Raw genomic sequence first — 14,050 nt, forward strand, 5'->3', positions numbered from 1 at the left:
AGGGAGAGGAGAGGAAGGGGGAGGGGGAGGAAGAGGAGAGGAATGAGGGAGAGGAGGAAGAAGAGAGGGAGGAGGGAGAGGAGAGAGAGGGGGAGGAGGGGGAGGGGGAGGGGGAGGAGGGAAAGGAAGAGGGGAGAGAGGGGATGGGGAGGGGGAGGAGGACAACATGGAAGGGGCACGGCCACTTTCTGCAGATGAACTGGCAGTGAAGGCACACTTTTCTCCACAACATGCCTAGACCCGTGCAACAATTCTGAGGCGCTGTCTTGGATGTGGCTGCACTGGGAGATGTGGGTGTGGTGAGAGGGTCGCTCTGACTCCCCAGGCCCCTCCGAAGCACACAGAGAATGGAGAAACAGCGACAGCACATCAAGGTTGAACCACAAAGGGCAGGGCCAAAACAGAGCTCAGAACTGGCGCGTGGTCATCCGCTGAACAGGCACAGTCAGAGCAGCTGTGCACCAGACTCGGGAGTGAGGGCCCCCCTCCCCCCTACACACACACACACACACACACACACCCCGCTCTGCATCTGGCAAAAGCACCTCACAGGCCCTGCTACTGTGCCAGTACATCTTGGCTGGAGAATAGAACTGCAAATCTATTTCTGGTTTCATTTGGTTGTGTGTGTGTGCACACACACATGCACACCATATTGGGGTGTGAAATTAAGGCCTGGGTGCGACTCTGAAGCTTTTTCCCTCAAAGCTGACACTCTCCCACTTGAGCCACATGTCCATTTCCAGCCTTTTGCTGATTAACTGGAGGTAAGATAAGAGTCTCATGGATTTTTTTCATTAATTTACTTTATTGTTATTATATAGGTGATGTACAGAGGGATACAATTATATGCGACAGGTAGCATGGATTTTTCTTCCCAGGTAGGCTTCAAACTAGGATCCTCAGATCTCAGCCACCTAACTAGCATTATAAGCATGAGACATCAGCACCTGGATTCTATACACTTTTTATTTTGAAAAGGTGATGTGCAGAAGGGTTACAGTTACATAAGTAAGGTAAGGAGTACATTTTCTATATACTTTTTATACCATATAAATAATATATGAGTATATCCTTATGATAAAAACTTAACAGACTTAACAGAATCAGTGGTGAAAATCACCTTTTTCCTTGACTTCTCATCAGGGATAGCTATTAACAATTTTATCTGTATATGTATATATACATATATATACATACATAAATTACATACATGTATATCTCGAGGCTGGGAAGGTGGCTCAGTGGTAGAGCGCTTGCCTTGCATGCCTGAGGCCCTAGATTCGATTCCTCAGCACCACATTAGCAAAAAGAAAAAAGCAGGAAGTGGTGCTGTGGCTCAAGTGGTAGAGCGCTAGCCTTGAGTTGAAGAGCTGAGGGACAGCGCCCAGGCCCAGAGTTCAGGCCCCATGACCAGACCCAAAAAAAAAAAAATTATATCTTATGCTTTGTCATTTATCCAAAAATCCACGTAATATAGTATTCAGTGTCATTCACTTAACAAATGATACAAAAGCCTTACCAATGCATTTGTACAAAGCAGTTCTCATTCTCTTTTTTCCAAACTAGAATCTCCCTCTAGAAGGCAAAACTTCTTAAAGAAGAAAGCCCAGCGAAGAAGCCAGAGCCAGCAGCTGTCTCAGAGCTGAGGCACTTCCTTCCATAATGCTGGCCAAACTTCCTGAAGGAAGCCAGAATCAGGGTGGAGATTGGGCATGCTTTTCCACTATTAAGGCCTCTTTCCTTCCTGAGAAGACCAATGATTGGGACAGGCAGTAATCCCCACTAAAAACACTGAATATCCCTGAAGGTTCTGTGACGGATCAGTGTCTTAGCTATAGTCTACAGCCATTATGGGAGGGACGAATTGAGTTCCAAAAGGTTGGCCTGCTGGCTCCCAGACGCACTTCCCCACATTAGCCTGCAGGTGGTGCTGGACTCAGAGTTTAAGCACCTGGAATCAGTTTTGCTAAATCCCCTTTTGTTGAGGTTCAAATAAAGAACAAAGGACAGGGCCCAGGCCCTGAGTTTTAGTCCAAGCACTGACACAAAAGAAGAAGAGGGGGGAGGGGAGGAGAGGGAAGGCGAGGGCAATTTTGCCCAAAAGCCAGTTGCTGGTGGCTCACACCTATAATCCTAGCTACTCGGGAGGCTGAGACCTGAGGATCTAAGCTCAAAACCAGTCCAGACAGAAAAGACTGTGGACTCTTACTAACTAGCAAAAAGCTAAAAGTAGAGGTGTGGCTCAAGTGGTAAAGCACCATCCTTGAGTAAAAATGGTCAAGATAAAGTGTGAGGCCCTGAGTCCAAGCCCCAATACAGACACAAATAAATAAATATTCCTTGAGAACCAGGGAGGTGGCACACATCCGAATCCCAGCACTTAGAAGGTTGAGGCAAGTCTCTAGATGAAAGCCAGACAGAGCTACAAAGGAAGATCCTATCCCAAGAAACAAAAAAAGAGAGAGAGAGAGAGAGGAGGGGAAGGGAGGGAAGGGAAGGGGAAAGGAGGGGAGAAGAGGGGAGAGGAGGGGAGGGGAGGGAAGGGAAGGAGAAAGGAGGGGAGAGGAGGGGAGAGGAGGGGAGAGGAGGGGAGAGGAGGGGAGGGAATGGGAGGGAAGGGAGAAGAGGGGAGGGGAGAAGAGAAAAGGGGAGGGGAGGAAGAAAAGGGGAGGGGAGAGAAGGGGAACTTGAAACCAATCAATGTGATATTGGCTACAAATGTAAGCAAATCTCAGCTTGAGGTTTTGTGTGTGTGTGTGTGTGTGTGTGTGTGTGTGTGCGCGAGTGCGTGTGTGTTTGGCTAGTGAACACAGGCACACTTACCTTAATTAGAATATTCAATGACGTTTGATAAGGCTTGAAGTCTGATAAGAGTGTGACAACCCGGAATTTCACTTCTTGCTTGGGCTTATATAGCGCCTTGTCTGTCTGAATGAAGACAGACACTCTCTTGGTCTCAAATGATAAGCGTGTGCTATTAGAGAATAAAATCTCATCCTGAGACCGTCCCGTTACACGGAGCTCATACATCTCATCTGCACTGTTCAGAGGGAGCTGGAGAAAAAGAGAAAGAGAGAGATCAGACATATCAAAGTCTCACTGATTTACCTCAAAAATGTTTTTAATGAGTGTGTGTTCCAGTACTGACCCTTGAACTCAGGGGCTGGGTATTGTCCCATAGCTTTTTTGCTCAAAGCTGGCACTCTACCACTTCACCCACACCTCTATTCCTTGATTTTTGCAGATTAAGGATCTCACCAATTTGTTTACTAGGACTTCAAATCTTGATGCTCAGATCTCAGCCTCCTGAGTAGTGCCAGTACTGGACCTGAATGCAGGGCCTGGGCAGTGTCCCTTAGCTTTTGGCCTAAGTTTGGCATTCCATCCCTTAAGTCACCACTCCATTTCTGGGCCTTTTCTGGTTAATTGGAGATAAGAATGCCACAGACTTTTGTGCCCAGGCTGGTTTCAAACCATGATCCTCAAATCTCAGCCTCTTAAGTAGCTAGGATTATAGGCACGAGTCACAGTGCTTGGAACAATGAAGTATTTTATAGTCAGAACAGTTGTAAAGATTTTTACCACATCTGCCTGCCTATGACTTTGACTTTTTCCACCCTCTCTTTCCATTTTTAGCATTAATATATTATTCCTCACCCACCCAAAGATGCCCAGATTCTGAATGTGCTTAACCTGGAATCTTCAAGAAGTGATACACAGGCCTGACTCAGGGGATAAAATATGATCCTACTTAAGTCTTTAATATGACAGGGCAAGGTCATTGGCCACCTGGCCTCAGAAGCATCCCACAGGTACTTCTTAATGGACATTACTCTGTTATACATTAAGTGTGAGAAACTCTGAAATAAAGCCCAGTAATAAAAGTACAAACTTTCAAGTCAAAGCCATGGAAAGTAAGATTCGCGCACAAGCAACTTTCAATAATCAGGTTTAATGACTCTCAGTAAAATAAAAGCCCCTTTCCATTTCTCTAGTAAATCATACAATCCTCTGACATCTTATTTCACTCCAGGACATTCAAGAAAGGGATAGACAGACAGGCAGGCAGAGATAGACAGAGACAAACAATGATAGAGAGAAACAGACAGACAAATAGTGACAGAGAGAGAGACATAGAAAAGCAAAGCGACAGACACAGACATAGATGGACAGAGACCAACAGAGACAGACAGAAGGACAGACACAAAGAAAGAAAGAAAGACACAAAGAAAGAAAGACAAAGAAAGAAAGACACAAAGACAGAAAGAAGGAAGGAAGGGAGGAAGGGAGGAAGGGAGGAAGGAAGGAAGGAAGGGAGGAAGGGAGGAAGGGAGGGAGGGAGGGAGGGAGGGAGGGAGGGAGGGAGGGAGGGAAAGGGAGAGAGAGACAAGTAGCTAGGTAGAATGATTGAGCTAGGCTCAGGAGTAAAATTCTAAAGATAGCAAACTCAATGATGAAGAAAATTGTATTTTAACACAGTAAGATTTTTTGTTCTGAGACCAGAACTCAGTATCTGATGGTTTTGCTTATTGGCTGATGCTCTACCATCTGGGACATACCTCTAGCCCCGTAACACAGTATTTTTAAATACCAAAATTAAGACTAAAAATGTTATAGACTCCAAAAGGCAAAACTTTCATTCAACACAGAACTTTATGGTCCTTCTGCTTAAGTTCCAGCATGGCTGCATGTGGCACTGCTCTTTTCAAAGCCAAGGACATTATGAACAGAGCTAATTACACATTCAAGACTTCCAGCCTCATTAAGTCAGAAATGAGACCAAGCATAGTGATGTGCTCTATTTTACAAGAGGAAAAATCTCAGCTACAAGTTTCAAGAAGCTAATAGCTATTCTCCTGGAAGTAACATTCTTAAATAATTCTTAGTGTTCTCAAGACTTAAATAATATGAAGTTTGAACTCATCCAGACTTACAAGAAATATATTTTTTGAAAAGCCAAGACAAAATAATCTATTTCATTCACCAATGAATTTTTTTTTTGGCAGTCGTGGGGCCTGAACTCTGGGTCTGGGCACTGTCCCTCAACCCTTCAGCTCAGGAAGCTAGAGCTCTACCACTTGAGCCACAGTGCCACTTCTGGATTTTTATGCTTATGTGGTGCTGAGGAATCAAACCCAGGACCTCATGCATGCAAGGCAAGCGCTCTACCACTTCAGCTATAGTTCCACTTCTGGCTTTTTCTGTTTATGTGGTACTGAGATATTGAACCCAGGACCTCATGCATGCTAGGCAAGCACTCTACCACTAAGCCACATTGCCAGCCGAAACCAAATTCTTTAAATGAATACTTACTGACGGAAGAGTCAATGTCTTAAAGGAACCTAAAAGACAAACAGAAGAAAACATTTTTCATAATTTGAATAGACTATCACAACACAAAAGTAACAAAATACTCTTTAAGGTGTAGATGGAATCTTAAACTTACTTGGTCAAACACAAACAAATTGATGAATGCCCAGAACATGCTAGAAATGTGTATTCATTCTTGTACCAAAGCATGAAGAATTGAACTCTACCAGGTAGAGTACTTTACTACTAGAGTACTAGAGTACTCTACTACTTTACAGGTAGAGTACTTTAAAAAGAAATTAATACTGAACAGCGTATGGTTCGTGTCCATCATCTTAACTACTCAGGAGTTTGAGATTGGGAGGATCATGGTTTAAGACTAGTCTTGGCAAAAACTTCTAAGACCCCTTCCCCTCCTCTCAAAAAACAAAGCTAGGTGTAATGGTATTCACCTGCAATCCTAGCTATACAGGAAGCATGAATAAGATGATTACATGGGTCAGGCCAGCCCAGGCATAAATGCAAGACCTTACTCCAAAAATAATCAGGGCAACAAGGGTTAGGGGCATAGCCCAAGTGGTAGAGCACTGGCCTGGCAAACATAACAGTCTGATTTCAAACCCTAATACCAAGACCAGGCAACCAGTGGCTCATGCCTGTCATCCTAACTACTAAGGAGGTTGAGATCTGAGGATCTCGATTTGAAGCCAGACCAGGCAGGAAAGCCCTTGAGATTCTCATTTCCAATAAAATACTCAGAAGAGGCCAGAAGTGGAGCTATGGCTCAAGTAGCAGTGCTAGCCTTGAACAGAAGCAGCCCAGCGACAGTGCTCAGGCCCTGAGTTCAAGCCCCAAGACTAGCAATAATATGAAGAAGAATGAGAATAAGAGTAAGTAAGGATTGAGGTCAGAAAGATTATGAGACTGACTTGCTATCCACTGTACCAAGACAGCAACTTGAGGTCAGAAAGATAGCAGTGAGTGAGTGAAGGCCCAGCAAGTTCTGCTTCTTTTTGTCACTATTGTTTTTGTTGTTATTCTTGTTGCTGTTTTTCGTTTGTTTGTTTCATGCAGATCCTGGGCCTTGAATTCAGGGCGTAAGCGCTGTCCTGAGCTTTTTTGCTCAAGACTAGCACTCGTATTACTAGAGCTACAGCTCCACTCCCAGTTTGTGTGTGTGTGTGTGTGTGTGTGTGTGTGTGTGTGGTTAATTGGAAATAAAGAATCTCACAGCCTTTCCTGCCTGGGTCAGCTCTAAACCACCACAATCCTTGGATCTCAGCCTCTTGAGTTGCTAGGACTACATGCATGCACCACCAGCTCTGGTTACTATTCTAAGGTGGCACACAACTTGAGGGACACAGAGGAAACCTAGGGCTTGGGAGGGAAGGCTGGCAGTCTTTGTGTTGTTTTATTGGGGGAATGTGGGGCAGGAGACTAAAGCCAGGGCCTTGTACTGCCACGCATGTGCTCTGCCACTGAGCTACATCACCAGCAAGAGTTCATTTGTTATGTTCTCATGTCCTCATGATTAGGGAAGAAAAGGAAGGGATTAATCATCCCAGGAGTGAGATGGACTCATAAAACTGGCTGTTGTCCCTTAGATTTTTTTCATTCAAGGCAAGCACTCTTCCTCTTGAATCACAGCTTCACTTCCAGCCTTTTGCTGGGATAAGAGTCTCATGGACTTTTCTGTCTGGGCTGGCTTCAAACCACAAATCTCAGATTCCAGCTGCCTGAGTCGTGAGGAATCCGGGCCTGAGCCACTGGCACCCAGCTTGGGGCCGACTTTTTAATACCGATTTTTATCATATGATAGCCATTTCGTTCAAGGGGAAAAATGGTTTCAAAGTTAAGATTTTTCCATTTCAGAACAGGTGTTTTAATCATAATAGTAAACATGTATCTGTGAAAATAAAACCAGACAACTTGAGGGGATGGGAAGGGATGGGCGAAATGGGGGAGAATGATGGAAGAGGTGACATGATTCAATATGCATTGTACTAAGCTGGACATCTGGGCTCTGGCCTGTAATCCTAGCTGAGATCGGAGGATTGAGGTGGTTTGAAGCCAGCACGGGCAGGAAAGTCTGGGAGACTCATTTCTAATTAACTACCAAAAAAAAGCCAGAAGTGGAGCTGTGGCTCAAGTGGTAGAGTGATGGCCTTGAGCAAAAGAGCTCAGACAGGACCCAGAGCCTGAGTTCAAACCCCAGGACTAGCACAAATATAATATTATATATATATAATAAAATGATAATGTTGAAACTCCTTTGTGCAGGTGCTTAAAAACAGTCATTTAAAAAAAGAAAAAGAAAAAATGGTGTTTTGTTCTATTGGGAGTTCTAATTTTGCTTTGTTTGGCCAGTACTGGGGTTTGAACTCAGGGGGGATTTCTGCCCAAAGTTGCTACTCTACTACTTGAGCCATATCTCCACATCTAATTAAGAGGTGGCTAATTAAGAGGTAAGAGTCTCACAGACTTTCTGCCCTGGCTGGCTTCGAACCTTAACTCTCAAATCTCAACCTCCTGAGTAGCTAGGATTTTGACTATAAGCCACTGGCTTATTTTGATTTTTAGTATGCATTACTGTGCTACAGTGAACATGAAAGAAATGCCTACAATGTAAGAACCAAGACAGACATGAGAATAAACCATAGGAAATGCAGCCTAGGCACACATATAAGATTCTTACTTCCAATTAACCAGCAAGAAAACCAGAAGTCGTGGTCTCATGCCTGTATCCTAGCTACTCAGGAGGCTGAGATCTGAGGATCACAGTTCAAAGCCAGCCCAGGCAGAAAACTCTGTGAAACTCTTATCTCCACTTAACCATCAAAATAGCTGCAGTGGATCTGTGTCTGAAGTAGTAGAGGGCCAGCCCTGAATAAAAAACTAAGCAAGAACATGAGGTCCTGAGTTCAAGTTCCAGTACCAGCGCGCGCGCACACACATACACACACACACACACACACACACACACACACACACACACACACACACACGGTGGAACTGGGTTCTCACCAGGCAGCCTGGCTCTTAGTTAGCAGCATTAAACCAGTATTGTGCACTGACTTAGTAAAATAAGCAATTTGTTCTCATGTTTGATTATTTGTCCAAGTTCCACAGCCTGGATCAGCTTGTTGCTCTCCCTATAATGGCAATCCCAGAAGTTGAAAGCCTCCTTTGTCTCTTCACTTTATGCTAATGGTCATCAGAGCTATGTTACCTGTGCCATCCCAGGTGGGGCAGCCTGGGGCCAGGCGACTTCCAGCAGATCTAGTCATAGTAGGAGCTGGCTGGGGCAGTGGCCTAGAGAAAATGTCTTTTAGCCTTCAGGAAACCCAACAGAGTCCCAGGCTTGAAGAAAATAGAAAATATTAAACTACAGTGAGCTGGCACCCCCATCATCGAGAGTGATTACTTTTTCTCTCATTTAAGAAGACATCAGAGCTGGGCACCAATGGCTTACAACTGGAATTCTAGCTTTATCAGGAGGCTGAGATCTGGGATCATAGTTCAAAGCCGACCTGGGCAAGAAAATCTATGGGACTCTTCTCCAGTTAACTACCAAAAAGCCAGACGTGGAGCTGTGGCTCAAGTGATAGAGAGCTAGTCTTGAGTACAAACGCTAAGGAACAGCATCCAGGTCCTGAACTCAAGCTCCAGGACTGGCACGCGTGCATGTACACACACACACACACACAAAGATAAATCATGGGGTTGACTAATCTGTCAGCTCAGTTAATGGAGGAAACAATGTGCTTCCTTTCCAGCCTGATCTGCCACAGACCACCTTTATAAAGACCGAGGAGCGCTCAGGGAATGTAGATTTATTTTTATCCAAGTAACTTCAAGCAAGAAATGAGCAAACAGATGGGAATCTACAACCCAAATAAATCTCCTAGGTTGATTAATTGGAGAACAAATATTTTAGCAATTCAAAGCAAGCTCACCAGACCTGAAGTACAGGAAATCTCATTTCATAGAACTTTTTTTTTAATGTGACTGTTAGTTAGATTAAACCTTTGATGGGTTTTCTCACTAGAGAGAAGTTAGAAGAGTTGGATGATTACATGTCTGGGTCCAACTGCAGACATGATATCGAATCACTGAGCCAAGAAAGGTACCAAGCCAAAATTAAACACTCCACCCAGAAGTGAGAGTGTAAAGGCAGAGATAGACATCTCATGCAATTCTAATTCTTTCAAGATGTGTAAAGAGATCCAGTGTAAGCTCTACTCACTAGTCACATGAATCAAAAACCACCTTTTGCAGGATGCCAGTGGCTCACACTTTTTATCCTAGCTACTCAGGAGGCTGAGATGTGAAGATTGTGACACAAAGCCAGGCAAAACAGCAAATGGAGCCAAAAAAGCAGAAGTGGAAATGTAGCTCAAGTGGTAGAGTATCAGCTGTGAGTAAAAAAGCTAAGAGAGAATGAGAGACATTGAGTTTAATCCCCAATGCCAGCACAAAAGAAAAATAAATTAATACTAATAATAAAGCCAGCCTACATAAGCATAAAGTCCTGAATTCAAGTCCCAGTACCACAAAAACAAGACATGTTTAAATACTTAACTTTTTTGTCCGTTGTAGGGCTTGAACTCAAGGCCTGGGCACTACCATTTGAGCTGCAGCTCTACTTCCAGTTTTCTGGGAGTTCATTGGATATTAGAGTCTCATGGACTTTCCTGGCTAGGCTGGCTTTAAATCACAGTCCTCACATCTCAGCTTCCTGAGAAGCTAGGATTACAGATGTGAGCCACCAGTGCCCAGCTTTAACTTTTTTTTAATGTATTGTCTTCTCTCTAAATTTATGAATAAAGTTTGGAAATTTCCCAGACACTTACTAACTCCTAGCACAGGACTTATTTGAAAGTCTTAATATTAAAGCAATAGTTTATGCCACTGAAATATAAAACTAGGGATGGAGGAGTCAGGGAAGAAGAGGAAGAATAACCTCTTTCTCTACTGTTACCAGGCAGAAAATTAAATGGACAGCAAACCCTTGTGAACATACTTCTCTCTTTCTGCAAGCCCCCCTCTTGGATATGGCATAAGGCCACTATTTCTTTTAAATCACTAACCAAGGATGTGCCTTGTTATAGAAAGTTCCTCTTCAGGCTGTTCCAGATAATTCTGCTAAACTGTGATGGTCATTTTCACGTGCAACCAGAACAAGCCTGCCACCAAGTCTTCAGAGGCTGTGTCCTTCCAGGGGCCGTCCAAGGAACTCAAAGGAACTTTGTTTTAAGGCTTCACACTTGGCATGGCCTGACAACCAGTCATTTGATTTACAAATAGAGTCTGCGCTATTTTTAAGTTGTGTAATGAGCATACACAAAAACTAACCTTTTGTTAACTTTTAAACATACTCTGTAAAAACCATATGCAGCCTCTTCTGACATCTGTTCCCACCAATAGCTCTGGATACTCTCTGAAGAGGAAAAGTGGTGTGTAATTGAAAATGCAACTAGATCCAGAAACACTCTTGGAAAAAAAAGCGGATTTTCCAATGCAAGAATGTGTGTGTGTGTGTGTGTGTGTGTGTGTATACCTAACAAGTATAGCAGCCCTGTGCTACTCAGCAATGTAGAGTAATAAGCATAATGTTTTCCAGGCACTGGTGGCTCACACCTGTAATCCTAGTTGCTCAGGAGGCTGAGATTTGAGGATCACGGTTCAAAACCAGCCTAGGCAGAAAAGACCATGAGACTCTTATCTCCATTTAACCGCAAAAAATAACTGGAAACAGAGCTATGGTTCAATTGATAGAGGGCTAACTTTGAGCACAAATGCTCAGGAATAGAGTCAGGTCCTGAATTCAAGCCCGGGTTCCAGGAAAAGAAAAAAATTCAATGTCTTCTCATGACTGCCACGGCCCACCATCAGCTCCTTCCTCCAGCACACCCTCCCTTCTCCACAGTGTGAAATAACAGCGTCCCAACAAGTGCCAAATATGTCAACAGAGGCGGTCTGTTTATGAATGGGCATCTATGTCTCTCTGGAAGAAAAGGTAACAGTAGCAGACACAAAATCAAACACAAGAAGCACTCTTTGCAAACCACATTGAAGTTTTTATACATATACAAACATGAAGTAAAAACTCTTCTATCCTTCCACTTGTGTGTGTGTGTTCACCCAGTCTTTCAAGCCTGAAATTATTTTTATTTTATTTTAGTATTTTAACCTGAAACATGAAATAATATATATTTGTGGAGAACACTATGATCACTCTACATTGGATAATGTTGGAATTTGGCTCAACATATCTATCTACTCAAACAGTACCTTTTCTTTATGATAAAACTTTCAAAATCCAGCTGCGCGTTATGGCTCATGCCTATAATCCTAACAGCATGTCACCTCGTCTCTATGGTCTCAATAGTTCATAACAATCTTCCTGTGAAGGAATGTGCACGTTTGATAAACCTAATTGAGCCAGGAGCTGATGGCTCACACCCATAATCCTAGCCACTCAGGAGGCTGAAATCTGAGGATTGAAATTCAAAGCAAGCCTGGACTTGGAAGTCTGTGAGATTCTTATCTCCAGTTAACCAGTAAAAAGCCAGAAGTGGACGTGTGGCTCAAGTGGTAGTCATCCTTAAATGAAAAAGCTAAGAGACAGTACCCAGGTTCTGAGTTTAAGCTTCGGTACTGTCACTCACACACACACACACACACACACACACACACACAATCTTTCAAAGTCCTTTCAAGACTTTTTATATATTACGTTATCTAATACTTCATGTATTTTCCAATATATTTTTATATATTATGTTATCTAAATCATAACACACTAAACAACAAGTAACAAATGCACATTTGTGTGAGTATGTGTGCATGTTTGTGTGCTGATACAGGGGTTTGAACTCAGGACCTTCCCATTTAGCTTAGCTTTTTCCATTCATTGCTGGTGCTCTACCACTTGTATCACAGCTCCACTTCTGGCTTTTTGCTGGTTAACTAGAGATAAGATTCTCACTAACATTTTTACCTGGGCTGGCTTTGAGCTATAACCCTCAGATCTCAGCTTCCTGAGTAGCTAGGACTACAGGCATGAGCCACTGGGGACTTGCTCTCTCTGTACCTTTAATATTATTAATATTATTACATATTACTAACAATATACTATTAATGATAATCTATAAATGTTAATAATAGATTAACATTATTCTTCTGGAACCTCTAATCTATCCTCCTCTTATTCCCAACACCTATTTATTTGTGTTTTCACATACAAAAAAAAATCAATTAAGGGGTAATCAATGAAAGAAGGGAAGCAACTATTTTCAGCATTAGAAAGTTGTCTTCACAGGACCTAAAGGATCACCAGTAACCCAGCCCAAATTCTTCCAGGATTTCTGTTTCCACCGCAGCCCTTCCATGAGTCATGAGGCCAGTGACTCATTGAGCCTTAGAAGAAGCGCAGCATACATTTAACTTGGAGTTTGAAGAATTAGCATGTTTACTTTCAACTTCACTCAATCGCTAATTCACAAGCAAACCCCAAGACAAGTTTTTCCACTGCTGACAATTAACTCCAATGCTTAGGCTTGAGGGGTACTGGAAAGGCAAGCAGGGGCTGAGGCAGGGCCTTCCCAGCACCTCCCGTCAGTCACCACAGACTTGCCCAAATTTCACTCACAGGCTCCAATACTGGGGCAACATTCAATGTGTGAGGTCCTAGCAGATAGTTGCTCTCCTTTTCAGTCAGACACTGGTGGCTCACACCTGCAATCCCAGCTACTCACGAGAAACGGAGGCAATGTCATTCTTTCTGATGGAGGCATAGAATTCCATTGTGTATATATACCACATTTTCTTGATCCATTCATCTACTGAGGGGCATCTGGGTTGGTTCCATATCTTAGCTATGGTAAGTAATGCTGCAATAAACATAGTTGTGCTGGTAGCTTTAGTGTGGTCTTGTTTGTGAACATTTGGGTAAATGCTCCATTTGTTAGGAAATGGAAAGGCTTGGAAAAAAATTATATTAAGTGAAGTAAGCCAGGCCCAAAGAAACATAGGTCCCATGGTTCCCCTTATTTGCAATATCTAGTATATGTATGAGTCAAGCAGAAAAGGTCAGATAATGTGATGTTAGGAAAATGAACCCTAAGATATGTATTTTAATGTTTTTCTTTCATGCATTTGTTTCTAAAGCATTTATAAGATTACTTCTTTGTTGCTTTGTATGTCCCTCCCCCACAGTATAACCCCTGCTTTCACTATATTTGATGTCCGTATAATTTGTGGAGGAGATGGGGAAAAACAAGTCGTTTAAGGATACAGGTGGACCCATTGCAACAATGAGAAGTACAAGTTGTCATGTCGAAAATGAACTTTACAACTTTGGTGCGGGTAGGGGGAGGAGGATTGGGTGGGGGGGTGGGGGGGAGGAGGCTGGGAAGGGATGTGAAGGGTAAACAAAGGAGGATGCTTGATAAGAAATGTACTCATTATCTTGCTCATGTAATTGTAACTCCTCTGTACAGTATGTTCACAAAAAATTTAAATTTAAATTTTTTTAAAAAAAAGAGAAACGGAGGTTTGAAAGTTGTGACTTAAAACCAGCCCCAACACAAAAGTCTTTGAGACTCCAATTAACCACCAGAAAACAAAACAAAATCCAGAAGTAGAATGGTGGCTCAAGTAAGTAGAGTCCCAGCCTGGAGCAAAACAGATAAGGCCAGGTGCTGGTGGCTCACACCTGTTATTCTAGCTGAGA

The 14,050-nt window shown here is 42.9% G+C and overlaps 1 protein-coding gene across 1 annotated transcript in view; it reads right to left on the reverse strand.

Annotated features, from left to right (window-relative positions):
• Cd109 (CD109 molecule) overlaps window positions 1–14,050 on the reverse strand; it is a 109,929-nt gene that overhangs the window by 82,858 nt on the left and 13,021 nt on the right. Inside the window, exons 3-4 of the mRNA XM_042687127.1 lie at window positions 5,317–5,345; window positions 2,827–3,057 (exon numbers count right to left, since the gene is read on the reverse strand). Coding sequence (XP_042543061.1) covers window positions 2,827–3,057; window positions 5,317–5,345 — 260 coding nt within the window. The remainder of the gene's footprint in view (window positions 1–2,826; window positions 3,058–5,316; window positions 5,346–14,050) is intronic.

The sequence above is a fragment of the Dipodomys spectabilis genome, unplaced genomic scaffold, assembly GCF_019054845.1.
Source record: "Dipodomys spectabilis isolate Male_0828 unplaced genomic scaffold, ASM1905484v1 ptg000102l, whole genome shotgun sequence".
NCBI lineage: Eukaryota > Metazoa > Chordata > Mammalia > Rodentia > Heteromyidae > Dipodomys > Dipodomys spectabilis.